At 37.9% G+C, this 20,130-nt stretch overlaps 1 protein-coding gene across 2 annotated transcripts in view; it reads left to right on the top strand.

Moving 5' to 3' along the window:
* The window catches only part of INO80 (INO80 complex ATPase subunit), a 133,092-nt gene that overhangs the window by 29,704 nt on the left and 83,258 nt on the right, over nucleotides 1–20,130 (top strand). For both annotated transcript variants that reach the window (XM_032621626.1, XM_032621627.1), the window contains exons 2-9: nucleotides 776–961; nucleotides 1,219–1,388; nucleotides 1,480–1,547; nucleotides 3,369–3,542; nucleotides 5,696–5,816; nucleotides 6,905–7,119; nucleotides 15,870–15,923; nucleotides 17,542–17,745. In XM_032621626.1, the coding sequence (XP_032477517.1) occupies nucleotides 819–961; nucleotides 1,219–1,388; nucleotides 1,480–1,547; nucleotides 3,369–3,542; nucleotides 5,696–5,816; nucleotides 6,905–7,119; nucleotides 15,870–15,923; nucleotides 17,542–17,745 (1,149 nt within the window). In that variant the 5' untranslated portion in view covers nucleotides 776–818. The remainder of the gene's footprint in view (nucleotides 1–775; nucleotides 962–1,218; nucleotides 1,389–1,479; nucleotides 1,548–3,368; nucleotides 3,543–5,695; nucleotides 5,817–6,904; nucleotides 7,120–15,869; nucleotides 15,924–17,541; nucleotides 17,746–20,130) is intronic.

Raw genomic sequence — 20,130 nt, forward strand, 5'->3', positions numbered from 1 at the left:
GCTAATTGCTCTGTGTTGTCCCATTATTTAATCTTGGCTCAGCCCCTTAACTCTTTAAAGATAACCAGTTATAAGGTAGAAGATGTTACATAAAAGACAGTTGGGGGGAAGGTTGTTAACACTGATTGATTCTCTAGTGAAGATGTTCTTAGTCTAACATTGTCCTTAACAACATAAGGTAGCAAAGAGAATGCTCAGGTTTCTCACCCTCACTTTTATTCTCTTTGTTCCAGTTTTCTAAATCATCTCTAAATCTTTATACTTTATGACATGTTTATAAGGGATTGTAAAATACTCTGCCAGTATATCTGTTCCCTTGTAAGTGGACTACCTCACACATATGTATGAATGTAAATACAAAGTGAAAAAGGGAGCAGCTGTTTTGAAGGGTGATGCTGAGAACATGTGCTCCTCTATGAGGTGTACAACAGTGAACCTGTGGTACAGATTTAGATAGTTGTGAGTAATTATTAATTGTAAGATGAAAGAGAATTGAATATATATTTTAAGGCACTGCTTCAAAAAAGTATCAAGAATTTTCATTGTGACAGGTGACAGTATTTCTATAGTTTGGTGTTTTTCTCATCCTTTTAACTTCTGCATTTGCATTAGGAGGCAATGCCTAACAAGAACTTCATCATGGTCTTTCTGTAGACTGCTGTATTTTCTTCTTGTGTCTAGAAGGTCTGATTTCTCTTCATATTGATAGCAAGCAGGCAAAATAAAGGGAGAATGAATAGCATTTCATCTTTCACTACTTATCTCCATTCTGCAGCCGTGCAGTCGGAAACCCTTGTGCATGAAGACAGATTTGTTCTATGGCCTCGGAGTTGGGTGCCGGGGACGATGGCGGCTTCACTGAGCTGGCAAAGCCCCTCTATCTTCAGTACCTGGAGAGGGCCCTCCGGTTGGACCATTTCCTGCGACAAACATCAGCCATCTTCAACAGGAATATTTCTAGGTATGGTATCCCATCTTCCCAATATAACGTTTCACCACATTTCTGATTCCCATCATTCCTGTAGATTTTATGGTTAAAGTATCTTTTATGGGTTTTGGGATGTTTGATTTTTTTTTTCCTTCTTTCTTTCAAATAAAATACAGTCAGCTTAATCAGAGGATCAGTTTCTTCTGTAAAGTGTTCAGTCTACTAACCATAAATTATAATATTTTGCTGGGTCAGCTGTTATTGTGGATTCACCATTCTTCAATTTATAGTGATGAAAGTGAAGATGGACTGGATGACAATAATCCTTTATTACCCCAATCTGGGGATCCCTTGATACAAGTTAAGGAAGAACCTCCAAATTCATTGCTTGGTGAGACTTCTGGAGCAAGTAGTTCTGGAATGTTAAACACATATTCATTGAATGGAGTTCTACAGTCAGGTTAGTGTGGTGTGAGATCCCTCTTTGGACTATCAGTTCTTTGGGGGCAAGTGTCCTTTCATTTTTTTATTCTTTATGTTTCTTTACACAGAAACAAAATCTGACAAAGGGAATTTATATAACTTCTCTAAGTTGAAGAAAAGCAGAAAGTGGCTAAAGGTAAGAGATAAGGCAGAATGTTTATAATTCAAATATCCTACTAAAATTACAAATAGAAGGAGAGGTTACTGACTAATTATGGCACATTGGCAGAGATTTTCCTAGACATGAGTCTTTTATTCTGGGTGTGGTTTTTTAAGAGATTATAGAGAAAAATCTAGAGGACTCAACGAAGTTCATTTTAGCAAACATTTTTGGGAATGAAGCCCTATACTGAGCAAGGGAGTACAGAAATATATCAGATAAGATCCTTGCTCTCACTGGCTTGTAATCAGGACTATTAATCTGTTTTTTTTTATTAGTCACTGAGTAGTTCCTTCATTCAACAGGTGTTGATTGGCACATACTGCCTTGGGAGATACTATTGTAGATAGATAGGGTTCCTGCCTGAGGAGCTTACATTCTAACGTAGGGAGGCAGTGAGTAAGCCTGTAAATAAGAAATAAATACAGTTTCTTTAAAGAGGTAACATTTCAACTGATTGCTGAATGATCAGAAGGAACTATGTGAAGGTTTAAGATAAGAGCATTTCAATCAGAAGGAACAATGGCAGAAGTCCTGAGAAAGGAAGCAACTTGGTATGTTTGGGGAAGAAAGGAGGTTGGTATAGCTGGAGCACAGTAAATGAGAGGATAGTAGAAACTGAGGTTATTAGCTGATCACGTTGGGCCTTGTACACTATGTTACAGAATTTGTATTTTAACTCTTGTTACAGTGCTAAGCAGTTGGAGTGTTTGTAAGCAAGGCAGTGACAATCTCATTTATACTCTTACAAGATTACTGTCATTAGCTAGACTGAATTAAGGTTAGCATTTCTTTTATTGAAACTAATTATTTCTCTATTTTATACTTTTCTTATGAAGAGCTCAAAGTAATTTAAAGGTAGTCTATTATTTTTATCACTAGCCCCTTTAAAACGCTCATGTGGAAAAGGCCTGATTAGCTTCACATCAATGAGGTTTTAAACTGTTGGGAATGCAGTAACCTTATGCTTGGCCATCACATTTTAAAAAATTGAGATGTAATTCACATGCCATAAAATCTACCCTTTTAAAGTGTATAATAATTTTTAGTACTTTCATAAAGTTAATACAGCCATTACCACTATCTAATTCCAGAACATTTTCAACACTCCAGGAAGAAACTCTGTTCATTAACAGTCACCCTTTCTCTATTTTCCCCAGCCCTTGGGAGCCACTAACCTGTTTGCTGTCTCTGTGGATTTGCCTATCCTGGACATTTCATATAAATGAAAACATAAAATATGGCCTTTTATGTCTGGCTTCTTTTACTTAGCATAATGTTTTCAAGGTTCATTCATGTTGTGGCACATGTCGGTACTACTTCCTTCATTTTAATGGCTGAATAATTCTTTGTTATCTGGATAATACCACATTTTGTTTATCCATTCATCAGTTAATGGATTTTGGGGTTGTTTCCCCTTTATTAGGCATCACAGCTTGCTTTCTATATTATACCTTTATGCCCTATAGTAGCTTTTTAGGTTTTGTTTAGTTTTTTGCCTTGGTATTTGACATTTATTTAAATTATCTTATGTGTAGCGTATGTACTAAGTGAAATTTAGCCTTGTTGCTGTTGATAGCATTTCTCATGTTTTGGCGCTCTTTCATTCGTGACTACTAGGTTTAATTGGTATGTTTTTGTTTTTTAGATGAATTGGTAAAGAATAGTATAAGGGAAACTGGAATGACTATCCTCCAGCTGTTTTTGTCATTGTTTTGGGATCTGGAAAAAACCCTTGGATTATAAAAGGAATTGCTTCATATCAGAGGTTCCATTTCCATTTCCTCCCTTTTTCAGAGCATTCTGCTAAGTGATGAATCCAGTGAGGCAGATTCTCAGAGTGAAGACAATGATGAAGAAGAAGAAGAAGAAGAAGAAGAACTCAATCTCAGCAGAGAAGAACTTCATAATATGTTGCGACTGCACAAATATAAGAAACTTCACCAGAATAAGTATAGTAAAGACAAGGAGGTAAGGGTTTTAGGAGAAATCTCAGATTTTCATGCTGGGGATTTACCCTCTGGTTTATATTAATTGAAAATACATCATTTTAACTTTATATTTAGATGGTGGTTGTGGTTGTTCTGATAATTGAAATATACTTCACATACCAAAAAAATTCAGCCTTTTGATGTACACAGTTCAGTTGGTTTTAGTATATTCATAGAGTTTGTAACTATCATCACTTTCTAATTTCGGAACATTTTCTCACCCCAAAAAGAAATATCATTTCTCTTAGCTCTTGCCCCTCATTCTCTTTCTTTCTTTTTTTTTTTTTTTTAATTTTTTACATTTTAAAATTTTTTGCCGTGTGGCTTGCAGGATCTCAGTTCCCCTACCAAGGATTGAACCTGGGCCACAGCAGTGAACGTCTGGAATCCTAACCACTAGGCCAGCAGGGAACTCCCCCCCATCATTCTCTTCATTCCCCTCAGCCCCAGACAGTCATCAGTCCACCATTTGTCTCTATAAATGTGCCTATTCTAGACACTTCATACAAATGGAACAACATGTATCCAGCTTCTCTCACTTAGCATAAGGTTTTCAGGGTTCATTCATGTTGTAGCATGTATTAGTACCTCATTCCATTTTATTACCAAATAATATTCCATTGTATGGACATAGTGCGTTTTATTTATCCATGCATCATTTGATGAACTAATTGGATTGCTTCTACTTTTTGGGTTTTATGGATTGTAGCTATGAATAGTGACTTGTTTCACTTTTTGGCTCGTATGAATAATGCTGCCCTGAAGATTTGTGTGCAGATTTTCGGTGTGGACAGGTATTTTTATTTCTCTTGGGTATACACCAAGGAAAAGAATTGCTGGGTCATATGATAACACTATGCTTACCCTTTGGGGGAACTGTCAGGCTGTTTTCCAAAGCAGCTGCACCATTTAAAATTCTTGTGGTTGCTTTTTAATGCAGTTGTTCTTTGGAAGTGTTCCTATCTTGGAAAAACTCCCTTTCTTCACATACTAACATTAGATTGATGATAGGTTTATGTGGCAACTATTTGAAGGGTGTTGCAAATGCCTTCTGATTTTTGTCAGGAGTGTAGCACTTTGTACATAATGAGCAATAGAATATTTGAAGACCTAAAACTTTCCAGCAATTAGTTAAGGTCCAAAGTCAGTTCAGAAAGCTTTGAATAATATGCTAAAAGTTATAAACGTGTAGAAGTAATAAATAGTAAGATGTATGAAGATGTATGACTTTTGACTTAGACAAGGAGTTCCTTTTTAAAGTACAGTGCTAAGCCAGTTGGTGCTCAAAATATTTGGTCTTCTTAAAATTGAAGTAAAAGCCACATGTGGGAAAGTCCACAGATTTTAAGTTTACAGCTGTGTGAATGCTTTAACAGAGGACCTTGTAATAGTTCTCCATGTCACTCTTCTATCCTAGTTCCAGTCTTGAACAACTCATTTGCCTGTAATTCAGGAAAGAGATTCTGCAGTGGACTACCTAATTTTATTTATCTTCGTATTTACCCGTTAGTAATAGGTCAGACAAAATTTGAGCTTTGGAGGTCAATTTGAATGAAATGTTTGAAAAGATTAAGTACTCTCTGGACAGAAAAAAAATAGATTATTCATATGTTAGAATTCTGGTAACAAAGACACTATGTATAATATTGTCAGACTCTTAGTGGGAAATGAAGAGAGAAGACTTCAAAGATTGAAGAACTGTCATGGCTGGGGACTATTCAAACTAAATATAAGACTAAGAGCTGGGAAAGCAGGCATTAGAAACCTTAATAAATCTGGGGACCTATCGGTAGTAGAAGTATGGTTTATTTCTTGTTGATGAATTGAAGAGGAGACCTTTCTGCAATGATAATTATGTGTCAGGACAAAGTAAATATTCTGGTGGAGAATCAGAATCATGAAGGGTTTTTTTTTTATTTGTTAAGTTATTTTTAATAACTTTCCATGTGCATAGCCAATGAACCCATTTTGTTCTGAAGTTAAGGAAATAATTCACTTCGATGTATTAAACGTTTACTGTATGTAGGAATTATGGTTTTTCTCTGGATCAGCTTTCTTTAGTAAAGATAATTTGAAGGCTGTGCTGTAGGAAAGACAAGCCCTTCTAAACATCACTATCTTTGCCTACTTCAGTTGCAGCAATACCAATACTACAGTGCAGGACTGCTCTCCACATATGACCCTTTCTATGAGCAGCAACGGCACCTTCTTGGACCCAAAAAAAAGAAATTCAAGGAAGAAAAGAAACTTAAAGGTGAGCATATTGACCTGCCTTCTACCTTTACTCATTCTTAGTTCCAGGTACGTTTGGGCTTTGAACATAATCCATGTAGTAGAAATTTGCTTTATCTGAAAAACCCTAGTCTCCCTTATCCGATTACTAGTTGTAAATAGTATTAAATTTATTTTGTATTTGGTTTATGATCTATTCTAGAATTATGAAGACATGAGAACTATAGATTCTTTGCCAGAGATTTAAGCCAATTAGGTTATTCCTTTTTTTCTTCTACATACTCTCCAAATGTTGGAAATGTTCTGGGACAGAAAGAAGTTAGTTATACACAGGGAAGTATGAAAAGTCACCTGAAGTATTTGGAATAAGTTATCATTGTTGCTCTATGTAGTGATTTAAAATAGACACCTCCTGATGATCTTCTGTAGTGCTTGTTTGCACGTTTGCCAGGAAATGTCTTTTCCTCTCTGAGTTCCAAGCAGCTGGAAGTCAGGAAGGAAATAGGAAAGGAAAGTTTTAGACTATCTGTACTAGGCAGATTTTATTCCCCTAAAGGCATGAACTCTGTACAGAAACACTCTTTTCAGCCTTCTTCCCTTATTTCTTCCACATCCTCCTTGTTTATCTCAGTATTTTCTCATCCTTCCACCCTCCCTCTCAAACTAGATTTTTGTTTCATGTGCAGTTTTCTTTTCACAGGTCTTAGTGTCATATCAGTTAATGCATTTTTTTTCTTTCTCTGTTATTTTTCTTTAGTCACCTTACATTGCTACCAAGTAGGAAAGTTTCCTTCCTCTGATCATGACTTGAGTTCATGATACTTCATAAGCCTCCTTTCCTATTGTTGGGTTCAAAAGAAATACAGTTCTTAGGTTCTCTTCTATTTCTCTTTCATGTAAACAGAGGGAGTATCCAGTGTTCTTTTTTGAGGTAGTGTTAGCTTCTTCTTGGAATATTCATGGACCTGAATAGATAAAAGGAAAAACATTGCCAGTCTCAGTGGAATGAGAAAAGAACCTTGATTTTTCTTCAAGTGATGAGGTTGTTTTGTGACTTTCTCCTGTGGAAGGGAAGAAATGCAACCTTCTGAGAGTCTGTTTCCTTTGCAGCTAAGTTGAAAAAAGTGAAGAAAAAAAGGCGAAGAGATGAAGAACTTTCCTCTGAAGAATCCCCTCGTCGCCACCACCACCAGACCAAAGTCTTTGCCAAGTTCTCTCATGATGCACCTCCTCCTGGCACCAAGAAGAAGCACTTATCCATTGAGCAGCTCAATGCCCGTCGCAGGAAAGTATGGCTCAGCATTGTGAAAAAGGAACTACCAAAGGTAAGTGAGTGCCTCCAGATAGAATGTTTTCTCTACCTGCCCTCCAGAGAGAAGCTGTGAGAGGTAGATACCTTCACACGGTTCAGAAAGAAAACTAATCTTTTGGAATTAGGAAAATCCTGAATAATACTCTGTTCAGTTAACTGATTTTCTAGAATTTGATCAAAATACATGAGATAATTGTTGTGTTATGCTCCTGGGCCAAAAAAATGGAGGGAAACCTCTTTGAGGAATGCAGTTTTCTTACATAAAGAAATAGAAATTTGACAGCAAATTGATAGGTCATAATGCAGGAAATTAAAATAAAATGATGGATGTGTGTTTCTTAGACTTTATAAACATTTGGATGTTACTGAATAATCACAGGTATTAGAAGAAAATGTGAATGACTTAGGAAAAACATATAAGCATTCATTTTGCTCTTTTAATTTGCTTGAATGTTTTGATATACTAATTTCAAACTTAAAAGTTGCAGGAATAATGTCCGTATACCCTATTTATTTATTTATTTGTTTATTTATTGCTGTGTCAGGTCTTAGTTGCAGCATGCGGAATCTTTGTTGTGGTGTGCAGGCTCCTCTCTAGTTGTGGCGTGCAGGCTCCAGAGTGCGTGGGCTCTGTAGTTGCTGCACGCGGGCTCTCTAGTCGTGGTGTGTGGGCTTAGTTGCCCCGAGGCATGTGGTATCTTAGTTCCCCAATCACCGGGGATCGTACCAGCGTCCCTGCTTTGCAAGACCAGTTCTTAACCACTGGACCACCAAGTCCCCTTACACTGTTTACTTAGATTCACCAGTGGTTTGCATTTTACCCAGTTAATTGCTTCATTATAAATTGAGTGCAATCTTAATAGACATATGAACAGGATATTTTATGAATTTAGAGAAGATGATTCTAAACTCAATGTGGAAAAAGTCAGTATGCGAGAATTGCTAGGGAAACAGTAAAAAAAGCCTTCCCAAACATTAAAACATACTATAAAATCTCCACAATTAGAACAGTATGGTACTGATACATGAATGGGCAGATAGACCAGTAGTACCTTTAATAAATGGTGTTGGGACAACTAGATAGCCATTTTGTAAAAGATAAAATTAGGTCTGTATCTCACACATATACTCCAAATGGATTTGGCATCTCAGTGTAAAAAAAAGAAATCATACAAATATTAGAATAAAATGACTGCATTTCTATCTAACGTTTGTGTAGGAAAAGAGTTTCTAACTATGATTCAACATCCAGAGGTAATAAAAAAAATACTCTTAAATTTGGCCACATAAAAATAAATTTTTGCATGACAAAAGACAACTGAAAAAAAAAAAAAAAAAAAAAAAAAAGACAACTGACAGGGGCTTCCCTGGTGGCGCAGTGGTTGAGAGTCTGCCTGCCGATGCAGGGGACATGGGTTCGTGCCCCGGTCTGGGAAGATCCCACGTGCCGCAGAGCGGCTGGGCCCGTGAGCCATGGCTGCTGAGCCTGCGCGTCCGGAGCCTGTGCTCCGCAACGGGAGAGGCCACAACAGTGAGAGGCCCGCATACCGCAAAAAAAAAAAAAAAAAAAAAAAAAGACAACTGACAAACTGGGAGATACTAATTTTTAAAATTTATTTTTGGCTGTGTTGGGTCTTTGCTGCTGCATGCGGGCTTTCTCTAGTTGCAGCGAGCGGGGGCTACTCTTTGTTGCGGTGTGTGGGCTTCTCGTTTTGCAGAGCACAGGCTCTAGGTGTGCGGGCTTCAGTAGTTGTGGCACACAGGCTTAGTTGCTCTGCTGCATGTGGGATCTTCCCGTACCAGGGCTTGAACCCATGTCTCTGGCATTGGCAGGCGTATTCTTAACCACTGCGCCACCAGGGAAGTCTGCGTTATTTACATTACTACAGTCAAAGGGCTGTTACCTCTAATAATATGGAAAGAACTATTAAAAATTGAGGGACAGGGACTTCCCTGGTGGTCCAGTGGGTAAGACTCTGTGCTCCCAATGCAGGGGACTTGGGTTCGATCCCTGGTCGGGGAACTAGATATGTCACAATTAAGAATTCACATGCCGCAACTAAGAAGCCCACATGCCGCAACTAAAGACCCCACATGCCACAACTAAACATGCCACAACGAAGATCCTGCATGCCTCAACTAAGACCCAGTGCAGCCAAAATAAATAAATATTAAAAAAAAAATGGAGGGACAAATGACCACAGATTCAGTAGACAAATGGGAAAATGTCAGGAATAGACAGTTAGCAAAGAAAGATATAAAAATGGCTCTAAAACATATTAAAAAGGTTCAAAGTCTCTCATAATTGGGGTAATACAAATTAAAATAACACTTAGACACTATTTGTCACCTATCACACTGGCAAAAATTTAAAAATATGACAACACATTCTGTTAAGGAGCCTGTGGGGAAGCAGGTGCTCTCATAAATTACTGATAGGAATACAAATTAGGACTGTGTTGCAGGGAAAGTTGGCAACACCTAGCAATCTACAGATGCACTTACCTTTAAAATCAGCACTACCAGTTCTAGGAATCTACCTTAAAGCTAAAGCAACCATACATGAATACATGTAAACAAAGTTATTCATTGTAGCATTATGTGTAATTGCAAAATAACAGAAACAATCTAAATGTTCATACATGGGGCTTGAATTAAATCGATGGTAGATCTATCCAGTGGATTATTATACTGCTGTTAAAAATAAAGAATGAAGAAGACCTCCCTGAACTGATATGAAGTAATTTCGAGGACATACAGTTAAGTGAAAGAGGCAAAACACAAAAAAGTAAGTATACCCTTCATGTAAGAATAAAGGGAATACAAGAAAGTACACAAATATCTGCTCATTCGTTCAAAAGAAATTCAAGAAGGATGAACCAGAAATTAAAGTGATTGATTCCTTATAGAGGGCAAGTGGGAAAAGGGTGGAAAGGAGGGAAGGAATGGGAACAGGGTAGCAAGGATGAGGAGGAAGGAGTCTTTGAGTATATTTTGTATGAGGCTGACTTTTAGAACCCTAGTAATGTTTCACAGATTTCTGATATACCTCCAGTATTAAGCCAACTAGGATGTGGGTGGAGAGGGAGGTTGGGGGGATGTGTGGTCAAAATGGAATAAAAGTAGGAACAAATGAACTTAACTGTATTAGAAATGAGTAACATGATCAAGTTGCAGGGAGTGGGGAAGAAAGAACTCAGATTCTAAGTAACTGAGGAGAACATTATTTTGATTGGCTATGTAAGGCTAAAGACTGATGGAACTATGCGTAAATGCCATGATTGACATAGTAAAAGTGTTTCTCATAGGGGAATGAATAGGTTAGCAATTTTGAAACTACTTTATGTGTATACTAGGATTGAACAAATAAGTAAATACATTGTAGATGAGCCAGTTTCTCACTGCTGGAGAAAGAAGTTATAAGTAAGGAGAAGGGGAAAGCTAAAATGAAGCCCATGAAGTTTGACTGGGATCAGAGGTATCAGTATAAATTCATGGTTTCATATATATATACACACATACAGATAGATAACTGAAATATACTTGGGTGTGTATGCATGGATTAGTATGTATATGTATATTTTTTCTGGTTCTGTTTGCTGAGAGGGCCTAGAAGCAGTGACACCCTAGTAACAATGAAGATACCTGGCAACCAGGTCGTGATTTCTTACTTACTTATTTATTTGTTTTTGGTTGTGTTGCATCTTCATTGCTGCGAGCGGGCTTTCTCTAGTTGCAGAGAGCGGGGGCTACTCTTCGTCACGGTGCGCGGGCTTCTCATTGCAGTGGCTTCTCTTGTAACGGAGCTCGGGCTCTAGGTGCGCGGGCTTCAGTAGTTGTGGCACACGGGTTTAGTTGCTCTGTGGCATGTGGGATCTTCCCAGACCAGGGATCGAACCCATGTCACCTGCATTGGCAGGCAGATTTTTAACCACTGCACCACCAGGGAAGTCCCTGGGTCTTGATGTCTAAACAACTTTTATTCTCTAATAAGAGGAACCAAGGCTCCTTGAAGAAGTACCTTATTCCAGAACTCAGCAGGGAAAATACAAAATGAACCTTGGGGAATTTTCTGGCGGTCCAGTGGTTAGGACTTCGTGCTTTCACTGCCGGGGCCCGGGTTCAACCCCTGGTCAGGGAACTAAGATCCCGCAAGCCGTGCAGGGCAGCCAAAGACAAAATGAAAAACATTTTTAAGTGGTGCCAGAAAGTAAAGAAGTTCTGAAGAAAGATCGGGGGGAGGTGGGGCTTGTCAAAAGAACACAGGAGCCAACCTGAAGGAGCGCCTCATGGCCAAAGTTAGAATAATTTGAGCAACAAAATAAATAAGAATAATACTGGATTTTGACCCATAGAATAAAAGAAATATTTGTCAGTCCATACTGTTATAAGTAAATACTTGAATAGACAAAGTGTAGAAGGAACAACTCTTCCTTTCAGTAGGAATTCCAATTAGAAAGTGTAGAAGGAAATAAAATGATCTTTATGCAAATACCACAGTAATAATTGTTGCAGACTACATCCATTTATGAATGCTAAAATTAGAGGGCAAAAGGTAGAGGAGAAACAGAAGTTGCATAGCTTCAAAACTGGCAGAGTGGACCTTAACCAAATGATCAAAGTAAACATCACTAGTAATATAAATTTTGATATCATGAACTCCTTGATGTGATGCACTGAGAGGAGCACATTATCAAAACATCATTTCTCTGGTATTCTTGCCATAGTAAATGATGTCATTCCCATCATGAGGAAACAGCGGAAAACCACACATTTTGGGACACTTTACAGAATAACTGATCGGTGCTTTTCAAAAGTGTCAAGGACATGAAAGAGAAGGATTGAGGAAATGTTACATACAGGAAGAGATTAAGGAGAAGAACAACTAAATGAACACATTGTGAGATCCTGTGTAGGATCCTGGAACAGTGAAAGGATATTAGTGGAAAAGTTGTTGACATTCAAATAAGATCTATATATAATTTGGTTAATACTTTACTGGTGTTAATTTCCTTGCTTTTTTTTTTTTGATTCGTAAGTGTCAAGAAGCATCACTTTTTATTTATTATTTTTTAAAGGGAACTTTAATTAATTTATTTCTTTTTGGCTGCATTGGCTCTTCGTTGCTGCATGGGCTTTCTTTAGTTGTGGTGAGTGGGGGCTACTCTGTTGAAGTGCGTGGGCTTCTCATTGCGGTAGATTCTCTTGTGGCAGAGCATGGGCTCTAGGCACATGGGCTTCAGTAGTTATGGCGTGCGGGCTTCAGTAGATGTGGCTCACGGGCTTCAGTAGTTGTGGCTCATGGGCTCTAGAGGGCAGTTAATTTCCTTTCTTAATAATTGCACTATGGTTATATAAGTTGCTAAAATTAGGGAAAGCGTGGGTGGGGAGTAGTAAGGGAACTCTACTATTTTTTGCATGTTTTCCATAACTCTAAAGTTAGTTCAGTTTCCTCACACCGTATACAAAAATAAACTCAGACTGGATTAAAGACCTGAGAAGATCTGATAAGATCTGAAACCATGAAACTCCTGGAAGAAAACATAGGCAGAACAACCTTTGACATAAGTTGTAGCAGTATTTCTTTGGATCTGTTTCTTGAGGCAAAAGAAGAAATAAAAGCAAAAGTAAACAAATGGGACCTAGTTAAATGTAAAAGGTTTTGCCCAGCAAGGAAAACCATTGACAGAACAAAAAGATAATGTATAGAATGAGAGAAGATATTTGCAAACAGTATGACTGGCAAAGGATTAATATCCGAAATATATAAACAGCTCATACAACTCAGTATCAAAAAAGCAACCTAATCAGAAAATGGCCAGAAGACTTGAATAGACACTTTTCCAAAGAAGTCATGTAGATGGTTAACAGGTACATGAAAAGATACTCAACATTGCTAATCATCAGAGAAATGCAAATCAAAACAAAAATGAGATAATGGCTGTTAATCAAAAGGACCACAAATAACAAATGTTGGAGAGGATGTGGGGAAGAAGGAACCCTAGCACACTGTTGGTGGGAATGTAATTTGGTATGGAGGTCCCTCAGAAAACTAAAAATAGAATGGTAGTTCCAACTAGAGAAAGCCCGCACACAGCAACAAAGACCCAGCACAGCCAAAAAAATAGATAAATAAATAAATTAACTAAAAATTTAAAAAAAGAAAAAATATGGCAAGAATAATGCAAGGAACTGCCATGTATCTTTTACTTGTATTTAGCACCTGTTTGCCTCATTTGCTTTTGCCATATAAATGCATACTTTTTCCCTCACTCACTTTAAGGGTTAGTTTGAGATTTTGTGCTAAATTTACTCCTAATAGTTGTGTGTTTCCGAAGAAAAAGGAAATCATCTAGTGCATAACCACAGTGCAATATTAAAAATTATTATCTGACCCATAGGTTTTCATATTTCATCACTTGTTTCAATAATGTCCTTTATAGCACTTTCCCCACCCGTGAATCAATCTAGGACTACATGTTGCATTTAATTGTCATGTCTCATTAATCTCCTTTATTCTGAAACAATTCCTTAGCCTTCATCTTTCCTGACATTGTTATTTTGAAGAGTATATCATTTTGTAGAATATTTTTGAATTTGGGTTTGTGTGATGTTTCCTTGGGATTAGATTTGAATTATGCATTTTTGGCAATATTACTAGAGAGTGATATGTTCTTGACATATCTCATCAAGAGGCACTTGACACATCTGTCCCTATATTGTGATATTAGCTTTGATCCCTTAGTATGATGGTGCCTCTGCATTGTGCAATTACTTCCCCTCCCTCCATTGCAATTAATAAATATTTCTGGAGAGAGAGTATATGTTTGAGCATTCTTTTTTTTTAGTTGAGATATAGTTGATTTATATTAGCTTCAGGTATACAGCATAGTGATTCAGAATTTTTATACATTATACTCCATTTAAAGTTATTATAAAATATTGGCTAAGTTCTCTGTGCTATACAATATATCCTTGTTGCTTATTTATTTATTTATTTATTTATTTATTTATTTTTTATACATAGTAGTTTGTACCTGTTAATCCCATACCTCTATCTTGTTCCCTCTCTTCCCTCTTCCTGCTAGTAACCACTCGTTTGTTCTCTATATCTATGAGACAGTTTCTGGTTTGTTATATTCATTTGTTTTATTTCTTAGATTGTACATGTAAGTGATAACATACAGTATTTGTCTTTCTCTGACTTATTTCACTAAACATAATACCCTCTGGGTCCATCCATGTTGTTGCAAATGGCAGAATTTCATTCTTTTTTATGGCTGAGTAATATTACTGTGTGTGTGTGTGTGTGTGTGTGTGTGTGTGTGTGTGTGTGTGTGTATCACATCTTCTTTATTCATTCTTCTGTTGTTGGACCCTTAGGTTGCTTCCATATCTTGGCTCTTGTAAATAGTGCTACTGTGAACATTGGGGTGCGTGTATCTTTTTGACTTAGTGTTTTCATTTTCTTTGGATTCCCAGGGGTGGAATTGCTAGACGATATGGTAGTTCTGTTTTTAGTTTTTTGAGGGCCCTCCATACTGTTTTCCATAGTGGCTGTACCAATTTACATTCCCACCAGCAGTGTGCTAGGGTTCCCTTTCTCCATATCCTCTCCAACATTTATTTGTGGTCCTCTTGATGGTCGCCATTCTGACAGGTGTGAGGTGATATCTCATTTTTATTTTGACTGAATTTCTGTGATAATTAGTGATGTTGAGCACCTTTCATGTGCCTGTTGACTTTGTATGAACATTTGTGATGGGAAAAGTTACAGAAAAATTTGTTTCATACTTGAAGAGGCTTCAGATGATGCCCTCTGATGATAAGGAATTCAGTGGGAATATTTGAGATTTTTATCTTTAAAGTGGCAATAGTTGCTTTAGAATTAGAGAAAGTTTTTGTTAAAAGCTGTAAAAATTCCCTTAATCAGACAGTCTGAGGTGGGATTATTATAGAAATGGCTTTCAGGCCCTTTGTATAACTTCGCACCCATTGTTTCTTTACAGTCTGGGGGAGATCGCTTTAATAGTCAGAGAGCCACTCAGCTCTGCCTCTTCTTTCCCACATCAAATAAATGGACCATCATGGTTAAAATCAGGTTTCTTTATTGAAGCTAGTTTTTTTTTAACTGAAGTGGTAGACATAATAAGCAGCTTGAGACTTGGTTGTGGGCTGCTGAGTCATATTGTGTTAGGTCTGCCTTGGAATTTTTGTTGAAGAAGATGAGGTCAGGTGGTGGTAAAAATTAAGTAATAGTGGCAGTGGGTTTGCCTTGGCTGGAGGTAGGGCTAGAATCACAAACTAAGAAGCTAGTTTACCTTTCTCCTAATGATTTTTGTATCTGAGTGCCCTGCTCTCTCAGCTTCTTTGCATATTGGCCCTAGAAAGCAGTGTTCTAATCAGGGTGGTGCTAGGATTAGGGTATGTTGTTACATTTTCCTAGTTCACTTCAAGCCTTAAATATAGCTTAAATTCTTTCCAGAAGGATACAGAAGACTCAATTTAAGGCAGATACAACACCAGTTTATTTTTTTTAATGAGGCTTTAGGAGCTTTATGTGTGGTTCTGAGTTGGTACATTTGGGTGATTCTTAGAAGTAATATATTTTATTTTAATTGAAAGAAGTGATGTATTTTGACTACGCTTGGTTTGGCATTTTATTTTTTAATCTTTGAGGAGATCAGTAAAGTACGGTGCCAGTCTACACAATCGTATTTCAAAAAAGAATCCTAAATGAAGTATTGTTTTTAACTATTTTAGGCCAACAAGCAGAAAGCTTCAGCTCGTAACCTGTTTCTCACCAATAGCCGCAAGGTACGATTATATTTCCCATTTTATGTTTTGCTGGAATGTGTTCTTATTATTTAGATCTGTGGTTGCTGCTCTTGTCTCTTGTGACCTGTTGATACTTAATCTAATAGTACTTACGAGAGTTTCTAAATGTTCTCAATCTATTTTCTTTTAACATCTTTATTGGAGTATAACTGCTTTACAATGTTGTGTCAGCTTCTGCAGTATAACAAAGTGAACCAGCTCTATGTATACATATATCCCCATATCTCCTCCCTCTTGCGTCTCCTCCCACCCTCCTTAGCCCACCCCCTAGGTGGTCACAAAGCACCGAACTGATCTCCCTGTGCGATGGGGCTGCTTCCCACTAGCTATCTATTTTATGTTTGGTAGTGTATATATGTCAGTGCTACTGTCTCACTTCGTCCTGGCTTACCCTTCCCCCACCCCGTGTCCTCAAGTCCATTCTCTACGTCTGTGTCTTTTTCTTTTTTTAAAAAAAATCTTTATTAGAGTATAATTGCTTTACAATGGTGTGTCAGTTTCTGCTTTATAACAAAGTGAATCAGGTATACATATAGTATATGTCCCCATATCTCTTCCCTCTTGCATCTCCCTCCCTCACACCCTTGCTATCCCACCCCTCTAGGTGGTGACGTCTGCGTCTTTAGCTCTGTCCTGCCCCTAGGTTCGTTAGAACCTTTTTTTTTAGATTCCATATATATGTGTTAGCATACGGTATTTGTTTCTCTCTTTCTGACTTACTTCACTTTGTATGACAGGCTCTAGGTCCATCCACCTCACTACAAATAACTCAGTTCCGTTTCTTTTTCAATCTATTTTAAAAATAAAATTGCTCTTCCTCGCATTTCTGGTTTTCAAATTTTTGGGGGTAAGACCATAGCCAACTGCTAATTCCTTGGGCAAATCATGCTGTCATCCTGTGCTCAGTCTCTTCATCTAAGAAATGATGGTATTAATACTTTCCCTTAGAGGGAATTAATGCAACTTTCTTTGGGTATTGTGAGAATTAGATGAGGTAACCTTACTAGTTGTGTTTCCCTGGGCTAGTCACTCATCCTCATTTCCTCATCTATATATAAAATATCAACTTCATTGGGTTTTTGTGGAGAATGAATTAGTTTAATATATGTTAAGCTTAGAATGGTGCCTAGCATATAATAAACACTGACAGCTATTATTATTATTAAAAAAATTTTTTTGGCCATGCCACACGGCTTGTGGGATTTTAGTTCCCCAACCAAGGATTGAACCCCCAGGCCCTTAGCAGTGAGTGTGCAGAGTCCTAACCACTAGACCGCCAGGGAATTCCCAAAAGCTTTTATTATTAATGTGTATGATAATATTTCAAAACTTCCCAGAACATCTTAGGTTATTATACTTTTTTTTCATCTTCTAAGGCAATGTGTCTGTAGATATCTCATCCCTGATATTACTTTGTGGTCTGGGACTGGCTCACAGGACTGTATAGAGATGTTAATCAGATTAGGGAGAAAGAGATGTGGCCATAGGAGGACTATATGCCCTGAACAGGTTGAGGGATGGTGTGGTTTAGAGTCCAGGGAGAACTGGCTCTGGTGTTGGTCCTCCTCCAATGTGATAACATTGTTGTCACTTGCAGCTCGCCCACCAATGCATGAAGGAGGTGCGTCGAGCTGCCTTGCAGGCCCAGAAAAACTGTAAGGAGACCTTACCTCGTGCTCGCCGCCTCACCAAGGAAATGCTTCTGTACTGGAAGAAGTATGAGAAGGTGGAGAAGGAACACCGCAAACGTGCAGAGAAGGAAGCCTTGGAGCAACGGAAGTTGGATGAAGAAATGCGGGAGGTAGGGCAATAGCATGAAATTTTGAAAACCATAATTGCTGCAGCCATATTAAGAGATTGGTTAGCATTTCATAAGTTATTAATCTAACCAATGAAATGGTTGAAAACATATTTTAAGACATAACTTTGAGTATAGTGATTTTAGTCCAGTAAATCAGTTCTGCTTTTATTCTTTTAGTAAGGCCCTCTCCCTGGCCTTCACCCCTCTTCTGTGCTCACTTTCTCTCTTCTTTTTTTTTTTTTTTTTTAATTTTATTTATTTTTGGCTGTGTTGGGTCTTCGTTGCTGAACGTGGGCTTTCTCTAGTTGCGGCAAGTGGGGTCCACTCTTCGTTGCGGTGTGTGGGCTTCTCATTGCAGTGGCTTCTCTTGTTGCAGAGCACGGGCTCTAGGCGTGCGAGCTTCAGTAGTTGTGGCTCACGGGCTTTGTTGCTCCGCAGCATGTGGGATCTTCCCAGACCAGGACTTGAACGTGTGTCCCCTGCATTGGCAGGCGGATTCGTAACCACTGCGCCACCAGGGAAGTCCCCGTTTCCTCTATTCTTTGTAGCCTTATTCTTTTGAATATTTCTGGAGGACACCCTTCCCCAGCCTTCCCCCACAAAAAAAGAAAAGGAATGAAAGAAAAAGAAAACAGCTTAGAGCTTATCTGGGCTTGGTTCCAGATGCTGGCTGTAATTTCGATTTGTTGGAAGGTGAGGGCTGGTTGCCAAATTTAGGGCCAGATAGGGACAATGGACAACTAGCTCAGTTTTCTGAGACACCTCCCCCCTCCCCACCTGCTGCCGCCTACTTTTCTGTTTTAACTTGCAGTCAGTTCTCTTGCTAAGCTTGATATCAGCTGAGAGTATTATTCAGGGAAGCAAGAGGAGAGATTAAGAGGACAGAGTTATTATGTTGCCATTGGTAAGCCCATTGGGATGAGTGGAAGGACAGTTGAGGTCTGGAGAAGGAAGGGAATCAGGATTGAATGTTTTCTTTTGGGTATAGGTAGTACTCCTGTCAAAGCAGAGCCATGGAGACTCTTTGGAGTTCTCTTCCCTCCTGTCTCATGCCTTTGAGCGGGAATATGGATTTTGCCCAGTTCTCTTAAGTCCCTGGGTGACTTGTTTCTTTGCCTGGAAGATAAACATATTATTGAGTTAGTAAACTTTTGATGCTAATGGAAATATTTGCTCACTGAGTTTAGAGGCATTTGAGTTAGTCACAGATCTTGAAGGTTTGAAACTGACTTGGCTTATGATCTAGGTTTGTGAGACATTCTCTCAGTTTTGTTGATAGCTAACTGATGAGGCTTTCATCTGTGATTATGTTGACTTATGTGTCTTTTTCTCTGAATTTTTGAATTAAGACATTTTTGATGTATCCTTGTTCCCTTAATTTGCCTTCTTCATTTAGGCACATAGTAGTTGACTTCCTTAAAGTTAAAGGAAATGTTACCTTTTATGGTTTAATTTAGAAAGGTTTTCTTTTAATTTTTGGCTGCACTGTGCCTCTTGCGGGATCTTAGTTTCCCCACCAGGGAATGAACCCGTGCCCCCTGCAGTGGAAGCATGGAGTCTCAACCACTGGACCACCAGGGAAGTTCCTAGAAAGGTTTTCTTGACAGTACTTTAGCTTTAGAACATGAACATCTGTATCCTTTATGAAAATAAATCAGTTTTCTCTCAAACTCTCAGATTTTTTTTTTCTAATCTGAATTTGGCTAAAGTGTTATAAAACCTTAAGGAAAAAGTCTAGTTTTGCGTAGCATACTTTGGGACTTATGTCCTTCCTGGCCATGTTCCTTATTTTATTGTTGTTTTTCTTTTGTGGAGGTGGATCAAGGATAAATCAAGTATACTTCATATGAATTTTATTATAAAATAGTTCATGCAGAATAATGGTTCTTTGATTTGGTACTTATTGTGTATGCTGCTATTTCATATAATTCAGTCTTTTGAATCATTTGCTTACTCATTTTATTGTTTATCTTGAAGAATGATTTTTACTGACAATGATTATTTTTCTTACTAGGTTATTTCAGAGGCACTTTGAATTTAGCTTTCTCATATTTTAAAAAAAGGTATATGTGCTTGTGATTTTGTATTTGGTCTATATTCATGTTTTATAGCTATCATTGTCACAGATGAACAGTAGGCTGTTTTGGGGAGCATTTTCTTTTTTTCATGGGCTTCTTATTCTCTCAATACTTCCTGCATTGACTTTCAGAATAATTTATAGCTCTTTGTCACTTATTTTGCGTTTCGGTGTTAAAGAAGAGTTTTGGACACATTTATGTTTTTAAAAATAATAAAGCTGTACACGTGTATTTATCACCCAAGTTATTAAGTAAAGCATGTTGTTTGAATTTAGTTGGTATCTCAGTGCCATTAAAGAAAAGTAAT

This window comes from Phocoena sinus, chromosome 2 (genome assembly GCF_008692025.1).
Source record: "Phocoena sinus isolate mPhoSin1 chromosome 2, mPhoSin1.pri, whole genome shotgun sequence".
In the NCBI taxonomy this organism is placed as follows: Eukaryota; Metazoa; Chordata; class Mammalia; order Artiodactyla; family Phocoenidae; genus Phocoena; species Phocoena sinus.